Source organism: Malania oleifera, chromosome 2, assembly GCF_029873635.1.
Source record: "Malania oleifera isolate guangnan ecotype guangnan chromosome 2, ASM2987363v1, whole genome shotgun sequence".
Lineage (NCBI taxonomy): Eukaryota > Viridiplantae > Streptophyta > Magnoliopsida > Santalales > Ximeniaceae > Malania > Malania oleifera.
The window spans coordinates 3,269,349-3,284,415 of record NC_080418.1 but is presented as its reverse complement, the minus strand read 5'-3'; the positions used below and the strand labels follow the sequence as shown (position 1 = coordinate 3,284,415).

Below are 15,067 nucleotides of genomic sequence, written 5' to 3'. Positions count from 1 at the left end.
ATTCCAACTAAAAAAGAAATGGTGCAAAAAGATGCACTGAAGCTATAGGGTCAGCAGATGATCATGACTGTCATGCAAGCCTTCACCATTTATTTCAAACAATGTCACCTAGAAAACACAGAATGTTTCATGAAACAGGAATGAGATTAAGCTACAGCACATGCTCTAAAAATGTTGAAGGTTACAAGTATACCTATATGGGTATATTGATTGAAAAAATATGTAATGGCACTTGTATATTTTGGAGAAAACGTTGAGGTGTTTCTAAATCTAGAAGATATTTTTTCTAGCAAAACAGAGTATTAATGACTGAAAATAGAATTATAATGTGATAATTCTCCCCTTTGTCATGCTATGTGAAAAGTATTAAATTAAAAGTTCAGATCATTAGATATGGCATTCAGGAACGAAAATATACCACCCTTCGGAACATTCCCACCAATTCATGGTCAGCTAAGGCATTAGCATTCTCTTGTAACTATAGCTTCAAAAAATGAAAATAATAAAGAGTCTAGTACCTGTCTAAATGACCTGGAACTAAATATAATTAAGTTTTTCCATGAAACGAAAAGCACACATGCACGAAGCCAAAGTGGTAAAAATTACTAAATTCAATATTGCGGAAAGCAAAATATTAGATGAAAGTAATTTTCTTAGATAACCTAGAATACAGTAATTCAAACGACTGTAACTAAACCAATTGTTAATTAATATCAAATTACAAGAGTAAACACTTTCCTTTGTCAGACCTCTCAACAATATATTCTGGAAAAACAACCACTTTGCCTGATTAACATAAGAATAATGAAATTGAAAGCACATTTCATCATCAGATGAGCCTACTCCTACAGTACTGTGAAAATCCAGGAAAACATTTGTGCCATGTGCACACTAATAACATAATCTCATAGCATGGAGAACCTCCTTGGATGATGCATAACAACCAATCAATAGTACTTGATTTGTGAATTATCCCTTAAAAAAACAAGGGAAAAAATTTATGATCAGTGAAGTTTCTATTCCCTCAAAGGCTCTTCTATTTCTATTGTCATTCCCTCAAAGACATCATCAATCCTAGTAGACTAAACTCAGACCAACATATTAAAGATTGGTTATGAGTTCAAAATCATATTATGACATCAATCATCTAGTCCTTCTAAACGGGAAAGGCCAGGGAAGTCCCACCTTAACAACAGACTGGATTTTTTTGCATAAGACATGCCTTCCAATCATGATTATGATTTAATTTTTATTTCTAAATGGATAGTATTTAACTAAAGCACAAATAATGCATTTTTCACTAAGAGCTCCATTGATTTGTACGACTCAATGGATGATAATGATTATGAACAAAAAACATAAGCAGTAACTACCAACCTTCTGATAGTCAAGCCACATTCCAGAATCATGATTGCTTCCAGTATATAGCCAAGATCCCTGGTACGCCAAAATAACTGCATCCGCAAAGCAAATTTCAAAAACCAAGGCATCAAAACCAAAATTTGATGACTGTTACTCATTCCTTTAGTTATTTAGTAGTGGTGGTGTGTGTCATTGTTGTCTTATTAGGTGCGACTGAATGACTGCATGAGCTCGTATTATGGTCATCGTTATGAACTTGGCACATAAAGCAAGTGAATAGCAACACAGTTAATACTACTTGCTTATTACTTGCTATGAGTAAACAACTCTAATAATATCTTCTTGATATTCGACAAGATACCTGAATCAACAGATTGCATGCCATGGACAGAAGCTCTTCACCATGCATACTCTCCTGTGGATCCAACTCCTTTGAAAGAGGAAGGTTTTTGCAATACATTTCCACCATTTTTTCAGCAGAGCCCACAAGTTCTGGATAAGAACAGCTAATGTCATTATTCAACAAATCAAATATATGATTCAACAAGTTCTAAGAAATGCATGACATGAAATATAATTATATCTCATGATAAATATAATTATTAATTACAAACCCACGCAAAAATATAATGCAATTTTCAGAAAATGTACAGTAATTTTTGAACAGCATCAAAATACCACCTCAAAACCAGAGCAATTTTGTCATAAAAAAAAATCTTTGGGATAAATGACATAATTTTTAATAATTCTAACAGCCAGCATTGAAGTTAATGATAATAAGATGATTAAAATGATATCACAGGCATTTACATAAAATGAAAGAGCAGGATGCATACCATCAACAGGTAGCTTGAAAGTGTTACCAATCAACTCTTGAATTTTAAAAAGAGTTATTGATTTCCCAAGCATCTTGATTGGCACCATTGAAAGGGAGTCACAGCTTCCCTTCAGTTTCTCCAAAAGCTCTGTCCTTTTGTCAAGAGTTAAGACTTGAAGAAATACCTCAACATCAGAAGCAAAGCAGGCTAAGTGACCAAACCTGCATATGCAAAATTATGACAGGATTACAGCATCATAATATATTTTGAGCATAAAATCAATTTTAGGACACAAAAGCAGGATGATCCATCTGCCCATTGTTATATATATCACAACAATAACATCTGCATAAAAGTTAAAACAACACATAATTTGTGTAACGTGCATATTCTTGATTAATGTAATAACTGAGAAGGACAAGAGACCCCCAAGAGGAACAAAAAAATCAGAACGGGACACGAAAAAAAGACTGTACAATTAAATAGAATCTTGCGGAATGCAAAAACCTGTTGAAATCTACCTGAAAAAGTATTGCATTAGAGCCTCTATTAACTTGTCATCATCCCCTTTTCCATATAAGTGCTTCCGCCTTTCAATTTCAAGAATTGCCAAGTAAGGACATCGCACAACTTCACTACTAACTTCTGTTTGTAACTTTTGCACGAAAGTGGATGCATTTGACAAACGAGAACTGAACTGCACATCCAATTTTCCACAAATTAAATTCTGCAAATATAATAGTAGCAGCTGCTAGAAACATGCATGTGACGAAGAAATACAGAAATGGTGGTAGTCAAGTGCTTGTGTCAATAAGTAGTGTTTGGTTTACACTTAAATAAGTATTTATTTCAAGAAGTACTTTTCCTAACCATTTTTTTAGGATTACGAGAAGTAATCTTAGATTACTTATTATCAGTACTTTTTTCCAGATAAGTACTTGTTTTCCCAAAAAAAGTACTTTTTCAAATAAGTACTTTTTTTCAGAAAAGTACTTTTTCATAAGTGGTTCCAAATGATCCCAAATTTATAAACAAGCACCACTTCGTCCGTCAAATGAGAAAACTTGCAGCCTGCAAATTTAGCTGGATCGACTGGATCACTCGTAGCCCCATTGCACAAGCTGCTGTCATCCTCCAGCAAACAGCTTAGATAATGAAGGAAACACTCCCAATCATCAGGACTGTCAAACAAAAGAAACATCCTTACAAGTTAAAGACGGTCAAAGCAGAAGCACAATACTGTTATTGTAGGTAGAAAAGAGATATAAACCAGAATCCAGATTAAATTAAAATAAGAAAGCAAAAAATCATCTGTGAGAAGATTTGAGCATAATATAAAGCAGTATCTAACTACTGGGGTATTATTATCTTTGTGATGCTATAAATTCCACGCCATCAGAGAAATCTGTGGTGAGAATGAGGTATTTTAACTTATTAGCAAGAAAAATGGCTGATTAACAGCTTTTGACACATTACTCATCCATTGAGTTGGCAGGATAGCAGATCCTGGATCAATAGAGACCGTGTTTATCAAATTGCTGGAGGAATCTAAAGATGCAAACCATTTAATGAAGAACCTTTCCGTCCAGATGAAGAAAAGCAAATTTTAATATGTCAACAGTTGTGCAAATTCCCATAATCAGTCACTTCTGACTAAAGCAGCTACTGATTAATAGGCTAATAAAGAGGTAAATTTACGGCTAATTATGAATGAAAGAAAAGGACCAAGTTTTTGAAAAATTTGCAGGTTTACTGATAACTAAAAAGTTGTACCTGCTGACTCTAATTCAGCCTCTAAGAATTTGAACAATTGCCAAATTTCCAATGTTGAACCAGTCAATACGGGGCCATAGTCATAAGGGGAGCTGAGCAAAATCATCACTGCATGAAGAAGTTTGCCTGCCCTCCTCAAGCTAGCTCTAAAGCTAATACTGTACATTCAATCCCACCAAATTTTTGTTTTGGCAGCTAACCTCTAGAAGACAAATTTTACAAAATCTAGAAATATTTAGAAGGTTAGTGCGTTGGTGGATAACATACATTTACTGGCTCCAACTAGTAGAAAATCTAATTATTAGTCCTATAAAAGCTGAAGTCAAATGCAATGCAGCTCGAAATCGAACCCCCTCAGCGACAACCCTCACTGCTTCCCTTCGTCATCTCCCTTCGCCGACAACAATGGAGGTCCTCTTCTCGAGTTTCGACCTAAACTGGAGACCCCATTCGACCTCGTCTCCCATCTTGCTCGAGCAGTCCTCTTCTTGTCCTCTTGCTGCAAGCCCTAGTTTGAATCCCCTCCCCATATTTCTCCTAGCCAAACCTTCTTCTTGTTCTCTTCTCCTCAGCCATACCTTCATTGTCGTTCGTCACACACTAGGCCTTTCTCTCTGACTGCTTCCTCGACCTTTCTCTCTACTATTGGTGCTCGCTAGCTTCCTATTGGTCCACTCTATGACTGGTTCACGAGCTTCTCTTTGTTCTTTTAATGCGCAAGCTTTCTCCTACTTCACAAGCTTCTTTGGTTCACAAACTTAGCTTTCAAGTGTCCACAAGCTCCTCATGTTCGAAGTTGGCCTTTGGCCGTTCACTGGAAGTCCCTTTTCTCTCATGGCCTTAAACACTCTCTTAAAGGCTTGGTTATGTTTGTTTGTTGTCTGCCTTGACGAGATGTCGAAGCAGGGAAGCGTACTATGGTAGGAAGTCCTTCGACCTGCTCTTAGAAGGGAGAACTTCTTATTTCCTTAGAATCACATAATATCACAGGGGAAGAAGAATCTCCATCTTCCTAGAGATGGAAGAATTGAAATGGTTTCTTGAAGCTTAGGAGGAATTCTAGGCTTTGAAAAATCCCATACTTGGGCAACTTCTTGGTTTTTTCGAATAAGGAACAACGGTAGAACCCTCACTTTGCAGCTGAACTCGAACAAGTTTGGGAACCACCTTGCCCTAATGGAGACCAACAATGGTGGTTGGAGAACCCTTGCATTTATGAAGGGGCATGAATCCAAGGGATGGATCAAGATCTCCTCCTCAACAGTCGAGCTAGTCCGCCGTCTGTTTCCTCCCACAAAGAAAGGTTCAACATCTTTGGTCGTTCAGTAGGTGGAGAAGAAGCCTACGACCTCCCTGGTGAATATGAAGTATGAACCCAATCCTCAACACATCAACTCCCTTTTGCCCTTGCCCTCATTGTGTTAAGCCTTTGAGCCTATTGTTGAGTGGTGGCTTGACACCCAAATCACAAGTGGTGGGACAGATAAGTAATCCATTGCGATCCTTCGTGAGCGTTGTAGGGGAGAAGAGCAGTGCTGTAAACGGCCCTTTGGATTTCCCTAAGCAAGATAAAGACAAGCCCAAAGCCTTTGTCTTGTTTGAGGATGCCAGTGTGGATATTAACTCGAGCCTTGGAGCTACAAATACGGCGACCTTTTTCGGCCTTGAAATCTCACTTGACTACTCAAAGTCCAAACCCAACTCTTTTTCTCCCTTTAAGCTACATGACAGTCCTTCTAAAGCTGCCAAAAAATAGTCTGCTTTGGGAAGGATTCCTCCTTCAGGACCTCCCCTCACAGACAGCTGCAACTCAAAAGGAGACTATTCTAAAGAAGGAACCCCTAAATCTCAAATTGATGCTGAAAGACTAGCCCTGGTTCTAGCCTAGCATTGTCTATGACACTTTGTGTGTCAATCCCAACTTTGAGGATCTGACTGGTAGACCCAATTTTGATACTTTAAATGACTTGGGCTCAGACAGCACTCACTTCAAGAATCAGGTATCTGTTTGGGTTCTTCGAAGTTGAAACTGATAAGCAAAACCATAGGCATATATTTCGAAGGGTTTAAGGACAAAGCCTTGCAATGTTTAAGGATATTGAAAGAAAGAGAAGAGAGGAAATGGGAAGTAATCACCAAAAACCATTGGGCAGTATCAAAAAGTTGGATACAAATAGGAAATTAAAGCACTTGGAATGCACAGTGAACTATGGAAAAATAGGAGGATGCTCAGAAATAACAGGGGCATGCAATGGCTGAAGCCCTTGTGTTAAATCATGTTAAGTAAAATCATTTCCTAGAACATGAGGAGTCTTAACGACACATCCAAGTGGAGTGTGATTAAGTCCTTTCCTAAGGATTGGAGGGGTGATGTGGTGTGCTTGCAAGAAACTAAGGTGGAGATGATGGAGCAGCTCTTGAACAATATGAATTTTGGGGCTGAGACGCTTTATGATTGGATATCTCTTGGAGCAATAGGCAACTCAAGGGGTATTCTTGTCTTGTGAAAGCCTAGTGTTATGGAATTGTTGGACCACTCCATCAACTCCTTCTCAGTCTCTTGTTTGTTCAAAAGTACGAATGATAACTTTCAATGGATCTTCACTGGGGTTTATGGCCCAGGTGAAGGACCCTCCAAGGTCTCTTTTTGGAATGAGCTCTTCGAGAGGAGTAGATGGGATGCTCCTTGGATCATTGGAGGTGATTTCAATATGATTGCATATTCACATGAAAGAAGTAGGGGCAGCCTTAAGACCAATAGCATGAGAGAATTCATTGAGTGTATCAGCATGAATGCCCTTAGTGATCTCCCTCTCATTGATGGCAACTTCACTTGGTCCAACTCTAGGGAGTCGTCTTCCTTTTCAAGGATCAATAGGTTCCTAATTTTGGTTGAGTTGGAACTTCACTTTCCTCACATGATTCAAAGTCTACTTCCTAGGCCCATCTTGGATCATTTTCTCATCACCCTTGACACAGAGGGAGTTAAATGAGGGCCAACCCCCTTTTTCTTCAAGAATGTGTGGTTAAAACATGATGGTTTCAGGGAGTTAGTGAAAACTTGGTGGTCATCTAACTTGATCACAAGGAAGGCTAGTTTTAGTGCTTGTCTCAAAGTTGAAAGGAATAAAAGAAAAGCTTAAGATATGGAACAGAAACACCTTTGGAAATGTCCAAGCAAAGAAGATTCTTATTCTTAATGGCATCAAAGAGCTTGATGAGCAGGAAAAAATGAAGGGTCTTGATGATGAACAGAGAGCCAAAAGAGCTATGCTTAAGGAAATGAACGAGGTTATTAATCTTGAAGAAATATCTTGGACGAAAAAATCTAGAGCTTTATGGCTCAAAGAAGGGGCACGTAACACAAATTCTTTCATCAGACAGCGATAGCAAACGCTCACTGTAGAAGTAACATCTTATCCAACATTGAAATCGGTGAAAACACCTTAACCAAGGAAAAGGATTTTAGGAAAGGTATTTGTGACTTTTATAAAGACCTTTACACTGAATTTGAGACTTGGAGACCTACAATGGGTCGCATCAATTTCAGATCTCTTAGTTCTTTCACTGCAAGGTGGCTTGAGAGACCCTTTGAGGAAGTATAAGTCCTCCAAGCTATTAAAATTGCAATGGGGACAAAGCACTTGGACCAAATGATCTCCTTGGCTTTCCTTCAAGCTAACTGGAGCCTTCTCAAGCACGACATGTTAACTCTGTTCGAGGAGTTTCATAGATCAAGAAAATTCATCAGTTGCATCAATACCACATTTTTCACTTGTTCTGAAAAAAATTGAGGTTGTTAACATCAAGGGATGTTATTTCCGCCCTATTAGCTTGGTGGGAAGCATTCATAAAATCATTGCCAAAGTCCTAGCTAAGAGGTTTAAAAAAGCAATACCAAAAGTCATTGATCAATATGAGCATGCTTGTGGGGCTAGAAGATAGATTATGGATGCTGCCTTTATTGCTAATAAGATGGTGGATGCCTATCTGAAGGAATGAAAAAGGGGAATAGTGTGCAAACTAGATATGGAGAAAGCATTCAATCATGTCAACTGGAACTTCCTTCTTTATCTCCACAGGAAAATGAGCTTTTCAAGGATCACTGGTGTAGCTAGGTTGCTTAATGCATGCAAGCTTCTCAATGCTCATAAACGGTTGCTCCTCTAATTTCTTTCACTCCTCAGAAGGCTTCAGACATGGAGATCCCTTGTCCCTTTTATGTTTATTTTGGTGTTGGAGGTGCTTAACCACACGCTAATGAAAGCTACTGGAGGACGGATCTTTAGAGGTCTCAAGGTGAAGCAAAAATGGATGGCTTACAGAAGCTTCTCATCTCCTTTACACGGATGATACTATCATTTTTTGCAAAGATGACCCCCTTCATATCCTCAACCTCCAATGTAGAGATCATGGAGGGGACCTTCCTTGTTGGTCTTCTAGGTTCCAAGATGCGATCCTTTCCCATTAATTACCTCGGCCTCCCCCTCAGAGCCAAATTCAACAACAAAGGAGTCTGGGCCCTATATTGAAAATTTTGAAAGGTGATTAGCAGGATGGGAAAGGAATTTCTTATCAAAAGGAGGCAAACTCACCCTCATCAAAAGCACTTTGACAAATCTTCCAATTTATTCCATGTCCCTCCTTCCTTTACTAGCCTCAATCGCTGGGAGAGTGGAGGGAATTCAAAGAAGATTTCTTTGGGGAAGCTTAGAGGAGTTTAAATATCAGCTTGTTAGATGGGGAGTGGTCAAACAACCCATTCGTTCAAGAGGTTTGGGTTTGAAATCCCTCCTCAATTATAAATAATCCCTCCTCAAGAAGTGGTTATGGAGGTTCTTAAGGAGAAAAACCACTTTTGGTGGGATATTATCCTTTCTAAATATACGCTTAAGCATTATGATTGGGCAACACAATAGAAGGGGGCCCTGTGGAGTGGGAGTTTGGAAATTCACTAGAAAGGATGGGATGATTTTTTACAATTGGTGACATTTCAACTGAGAAATGGGGCCACATGTTTACCTTTGGCAAGATGTGTGGCCTGAGAACAGTAATCTTAGAGCTATCTTTCCTTCCATCTACAACTTGGCTTGTGACAAAAATGCCATCATCAACCATCATCTCCAAATCACTGGTTAGGAATTTTATGGAATACTCCTTTTACTAGGAATGTGGCAGACTAGGAACTTCATGCACTCTATAACTTTTACAAAATTCTCTATAAATTCCGTTACTGAGCCATCCCCAACGTGCCAAAATGGGCTTTGGACAAAAATGGTGTTTTCACTGTTAAATCTTTCTACAAGAAGCTCTCATCATTGGGAACAAATTGCAACAACTCCTCCTGGATTCACATTTGGACAGCAGCTCCTTCAAAGGTTGCCATTTTTGTTTGAGAGTCCATACATAGAAATATTTTTTAACCCTTGACAATCTGCAGAAAACAGGGCTTACAACCAAAAATAGGTGTTTTCTTGGTATGGCTGATGCAGAATCAGTCAACCACATTCTTCTCCACTGCCCTGGACAAGGAACTTGTGGAATTTGGTTCTATCCTTGACTGTACAGCAGTGGGTTACAGCAAATTCAGTTGGAGGGGAGATTTGGGCTTGGAAAGGCATCAGAGCCACCAAGAAGAAGCAAAAGGCTTCAAACCTCATCCCTCTCGCGATCTTTTGGTGAGCTTGGAAAGAAAGAAATAAGAGAGCTTTCAAAGATACAAAGACAGTGGATTGCCGTCTCCAGCTGGTTTGGTGGGAAAATTGTTAATGATCATAATGTAATCCTTGATGTTGGTGACACTATACAGAGTGGTTGATGATTTGTACCACAGGTTGGCATCCCCTTGATGCCTTGCTAATATAATTTTCTCTTTACTGATATATATATATATATATATATATATATACACAAAAAAATAAAAAATAAAAAATAAAAAATAAAAAAATAAACCAGTGGAAAAGCTCAGACATTAGCTGATTTCGTAATTGAGCAGACTTCCCCAGAGCTCAAAAAGTAACATACATTTACTGACCCCAACTAGTTATAAAAGCTCAGGCATTAGCCGATTTTGTATTGGGAAAATTAAATCAAAGTTTCCCAACAAAACAGAACAGCTAGCCCTGAAAACTTTGCACGGTAGATAAGCGCCTGGTGCATGCTATATGTTTAGGTTCTTTCAGGCATGGAGCGGCGGCACAAGACATACCCTCAGCTGACCAGGTTGCTGAAATCCAATGTCCTGAAGTTAGAATTCCGCACCACCAACAATGATGTTGAGCACGAGGCCTTGATCATGAGAATGGAACTTTCCACCAAAGTGGGCGCTTGAGCAGGTAGAGGCCCCCAGCAACTCATAGCTGGCAGTTGGTCAGGTGAAGGAGAAGTGTGGCCAAGATGATTAGTTAGTGATGCCAAAGTTCAAAGCACACAACAGACCAGCCGAGCAAACAACTAGAAGGCAGAAGATCAAACAGGCTTATTTGAAAAGGGTGAGAGACTCATTTCTCCGCCTATTGTGGTGGCAGATCCAAACTCATCCAAGCATACCCACCTCCCAATAAATTTTAAAATCCTAATCTAGAACATGAAGACACCCAGGACACAAATGAACAATGCAAAATGCTCAATTTTATTATTTTTCTCACTTTTGAATACCTACACTAGGGAAGACTAGAGAGTTCAGCATTGACATGAAATACTCACTGGATGTCAGAAATTGCAGCAGATCCCTCATTGTATCATTTAAAACCCAGTTGGCGACTTAACAATAGTTTTCTTGCTGAATTTTTAACCACTCAAAATACCAAAAAAAGAAAGCATAATGTGTATCTCTAAGAAATAAGTGTCTGAAAACTACCGAAGTAGATTTGCATGACCTAACAAAAGGCTGTGTAAATCAGTAAAGAGAAAAAAAACTGTAAACTCAGTGTTATGAGATCAAACATTTGGCCTGTCAATGCTGCACAGCTGCACAGACATATGGCCACCATAATCTGTCTGAAACCTGTAGGGTCATGGCCATTGCTAATCCTAAAAAATGGTGATAAATAGTTAAGCATATTAAATCAGATCAACATTTTGCTTATTTTCCTCACAAGGATCACCAATGGCTTATTAAACCCTCATTATGATACTTGCACTTGTTCATAACTATAATCAGTCTATAACCCTTTTTGGTCCAATGAGCCTCCAAGACAGCCACTGATGCTAAATTGACAGAAAATTACAACAGTTCAAGCTTCATCACACGTACCATAATTCTAAAATTTTCTGAAATATATTGGCAGCAGCAGCATAGTCACCTGCCCGAGCAAGAAGCCTCCCCTGTCAACTTAAAATCAACGAGTAGAAAAGTTGTTAAGAAAAATAAACAAGGCAATAGGCACAAGTTTCAAGCAAGATTAATGACCCTACAAGATTTGAATCCGTACTGTACAATATGGCCCAGTTTGTTTCGTACAATGGAGTGGTGTGATGAGATATGATATCCTATCCCTCCTCATCCAATGTTTGATTGCATGCGCAAAGGATGACATACCCCAGCAGGGCAGATCAACATTCATTTGAGTGCAGGCTATAGGCCCCATTCAACTTGGAGAAAAGCACTAATAATATATATTATTATAGGCATAGAATTGCAGGGTTTTGGGATCACACCCACCCAACATGGACTCTTAAGTCCAAATAAATAAGATTCAGGGAGCAAAGTTAAATTTTTAGATTTTTTTTTTTTTTTTTTTTTGGGGGGGGGGGGGGGGGGGGTTGGGGGGCGCTATTTAAAGTGAACAACTTCAGATTCCTAGATTTCTAGTGATATCTTCTAAAATTTTCATTCAAAATTCAGAACATTGAGTTATTTTATTACAAGTCTTAATTTGAGGTGAACCCTAAATTGTTACAGTTTCCATACTGAACACTAAATTATCGGATGATTGATTGTTTAGTCATTTACATTGACAGAGCGATTTTCAAATAAGTTGATTATGGGGCGATTCAAAAACATGAAAATCTTAAGGCTTCTGATTATGAAAATAATTGTAAAAAAAAAAAATTGATTATGAAAAAATAATTGTAAAAAACATAATTATTATAAAATAAATTAAAAAATTTTCAAGAGGTGTTTGCATTCATGAGGCATAAACGATTCAGCCACTACCAATTGTAGGTCCTGGATCTGCCACTATACCCCAGCCCAATTGTCATCCCATATAACTGGATAAATATTCCACATGGAAGTGCTATGATTTTGCAGTTTGCTTACTAGTCTAGTTTTATACGAAAAATTAACCCATATTATCTACCACATTTTTAGGCTAAATTTTTTTCGCCAAGCAATAAAACTATGTCCTTCCAGTTCCTAATACACCATATAGGTAGTGGCAACTGGCAAACTTTTCTTCCAAATATTTCCCTTCAATGACTCTTAGACTCCAACCCACCCAGAAGTATAAATCTTGGGGTTTTGCAGCTTAGTTACTCAACCTTTTAATATGCCATATACAATTTATAATAACCCCCACCCCAACCAAAATATATATTATTATGTGACTATTTTTTTTGGTTTAGCCTACTATTAAAATACAAGTCTTCTAATTTCCAATGGGCCACTATTAAGTAGTGATGTCACTAGCCCACAACACTAATAACATACACAATGGTAGAATTTACAACTGGGCAGTACTACAACACAATCTGTATGTATATGATTTAGATTAATTTTAAAAAAATTAAGTACAGTTAGAACATATATTGTGTGTGCACGCACACACATACAGACAAATGCATGCAATTAAAGCATGTAATTTTTTGTAAATAAAATTTAAAACTAAATATGTATTTAAATTTTAAACACAAACATATCAGTACACATAAACTCAAATATAAAGTTGACTATACCTGCATGTGTCTACTGTGTGCATATAAGTTCCATTTTGTTGTCAGCAACTATTTTCTACCAAAGAGCATGATTTCATGCAAGCCTATTTTATAACACTTTGTTTTATATATATAATCGCAGATACTTATTGTAAATGAACTAATTTTCAAATTGTTAAATTAAAAATTAAATGAACATATTATTTGGTTGTTAACAATAAATAATGACAGGAGAGGCAAAATCAGTGAGAATAAAGATGAATAAAATATCTGCATCCGCAACTCACACAAACCATGCAAATTCTGCTCCTTTTAATATGCCATTGTATAATTATTATAACCCCCTAAAAAATAAATAATAAAATTTATGCGAATTTTTTTTTTTTTATATGGCCAACTATCAAAACACAAGTCTCCCAATTCCCAATGCCCCACTATAAGTAGTTATTTCACTAATCAAAATACCATTAGCATGCATCATGTGTGTGTGTGTGTACAGATAAATTTAAATATACAGTTGCCTATATACTGCATGTTTGTATATAAGTTCTATTTTGTGGTTACCATTTTTCTACCAAAGAGAGTAATTTCATCGATACCTATTTTGTAGCACTTCGCTTCATACTAAATTAAATAAACATATTATTTCATTGTTCAACATAAATAATGCCAAAATCAGAGACAAAATCAGTAAAAATAAAGCTTAAGAAAATACCTGTATCCGCAGCTTATCAACTTCAATCATTAGAAGGGATCCTAATTTCCCAGAGAGGACTTCAAAAGCATCCCCATATTTAGCTTGCTGTTCCAATACTGAGATGTAAACAATAAGAGCTGCAACAGATTCCAACAGCGAGTGAAGTAACCAGCCATGTAACAGTATATTTGAACATAGTTTCCCATGATGACAAACAAAAGTGGAAAATATGCAGTGCACCTTCTGGCTCATGCAAGCTATGGGAGGCAATGTGCTTCTTGAGTAAACCTTCAGCTAAGAGTAACAGCTTCTCACCCCCATTGCCGCAAAACACCTACCAGATGAGTAAAGCTCACAAAATAAGCATTTCAAGCCCTTTCTTGAATTATGTCAACAAGTTTTATAAAATATCCACCTACAAGCATATTTAAGGGGGGACATAACCCTAAAGGTGTCATTTGAAATGAAATTCATAGGATTATCATTGTGTTATGGCTTATGGCATCGGACAATCATCATATGGAAGCTGCAAAGGATACAGATATAAATTATATATATTCAAATATATATTTTTTCTCTCAACTAACCAGCAAAAAGAAATATATCCGCCTCTCTCAACTAATTTCCTAGTCTTCCTAACCCCTCAAAACTTTCCTTGGGACTCAACTTCCCAATACCCAAAAAGATTTTTCCACACAACACCACCACTCCCCCCTAATACTCAATGGCCCATGTCCACCCACCACAGCTGTCAAATTGAGATTCAAATCATGAATCAAAATCCCAATTTCAGGAATCAAGAATCAAGAATCGAATTGTTAGATCTACAACAAATTCCCCAAATCATTTCCAAATGAAAATGCATATAATGATATACTAACAACAAGCAAAATACTAAAATACATTTAAATTTTGACAATTAAGAATCATATTTCATGTGTCTGCTTTCCTTGGACATAAAATGTAAGGGAAAGAGTCAAAAAAATATATAAAAATGAACTTTATGTAGTTTAAAGGAAGGAACCAAGAAAAAACTAATAAAAACTGAACTTTCAGAGTTTATCAACAATTTTAAAAAATTATATTTCATGCATATACTTTCTTTAATTAAAACGGGAAAAAAAACAATAAATGCAAACAAAATTGACAAAAATTAAACAAACTACTTAAAAAAAAAAAAAAAACCAACCTTCAGATCTTAACAACACAACAAAACATGAATACCAACTTAGCCAATGGGTGTTCTACCCCTTTTTCTCAATGGTAAAATGCCATCCTCCTTCAAGAGTAAAGAATGGTTTTGTGAAGGCAACATAAGACCTAAATTTTCACCGCTTTTTAGTGCATAAGTGGCATAGACAAGGAATGGAAAGTAATTACAACAAAAAAACAACAAACCAAGCCAAAAGTCGCCTACAATGAATCCTCTATCAGCCAATTTACACAATCGTGTACAATTTCCTTAACAATTAAGGGCTCTCAAATTCTTACTATCTCATTCCAAGCTATTTTAGGTCTATGCCTACATCACGAGCCGATT

General features: G+C 37.2%; 1 protein-coding gene across 2 annotated transcripts in view; it reads right to left on the bottom strand.

The window, feature by feature from the left end:
• Positions 1–15,067, bottom strand: part of LOC131149381 (N-terminal acetyltransferase B complex auxiliary subunit NAA25) — a 32,660-nt gene that overhangs the window by 14,527 nt on the left and 3,066 nt on the right. For both annotated transcript variants that reach the window (XM_058099780.1, XM_058099781.1), the window contains exons 5-12: positions 13,768–13,861; positions 13,546–13,664; positions 11,209–11,279; positions 3,220–3,361; positions 2,702–2,877; positions 2,199–2,401; positions 1,724–1,854; positions 1,378–1,454 (exon numbers count right to left, since the gene is read on the bottom strand). In XM_058099780.1, coding sequence (XP_057955763.1) covers positions 1,378–1,454; positions 1,724–1,854; positions 2,199–2,401; positions 2,702–2,877; positions 3,220–3,361; positions 11,209–11,279; positions 13,546–13,664; positions 13,768–13,861 — 1,013 coding nt within the window. The remainder of the gene's footprint in view (positions 1–1,377; positions 1,455–1,723; positions 1,855–2,198; positions 2,402–2,701; positions 2,878–3,219; positions 3,362–11,208; positions 11,280–13,545; positions 13,665–13,767; positions 13,862–15,067) is intronic.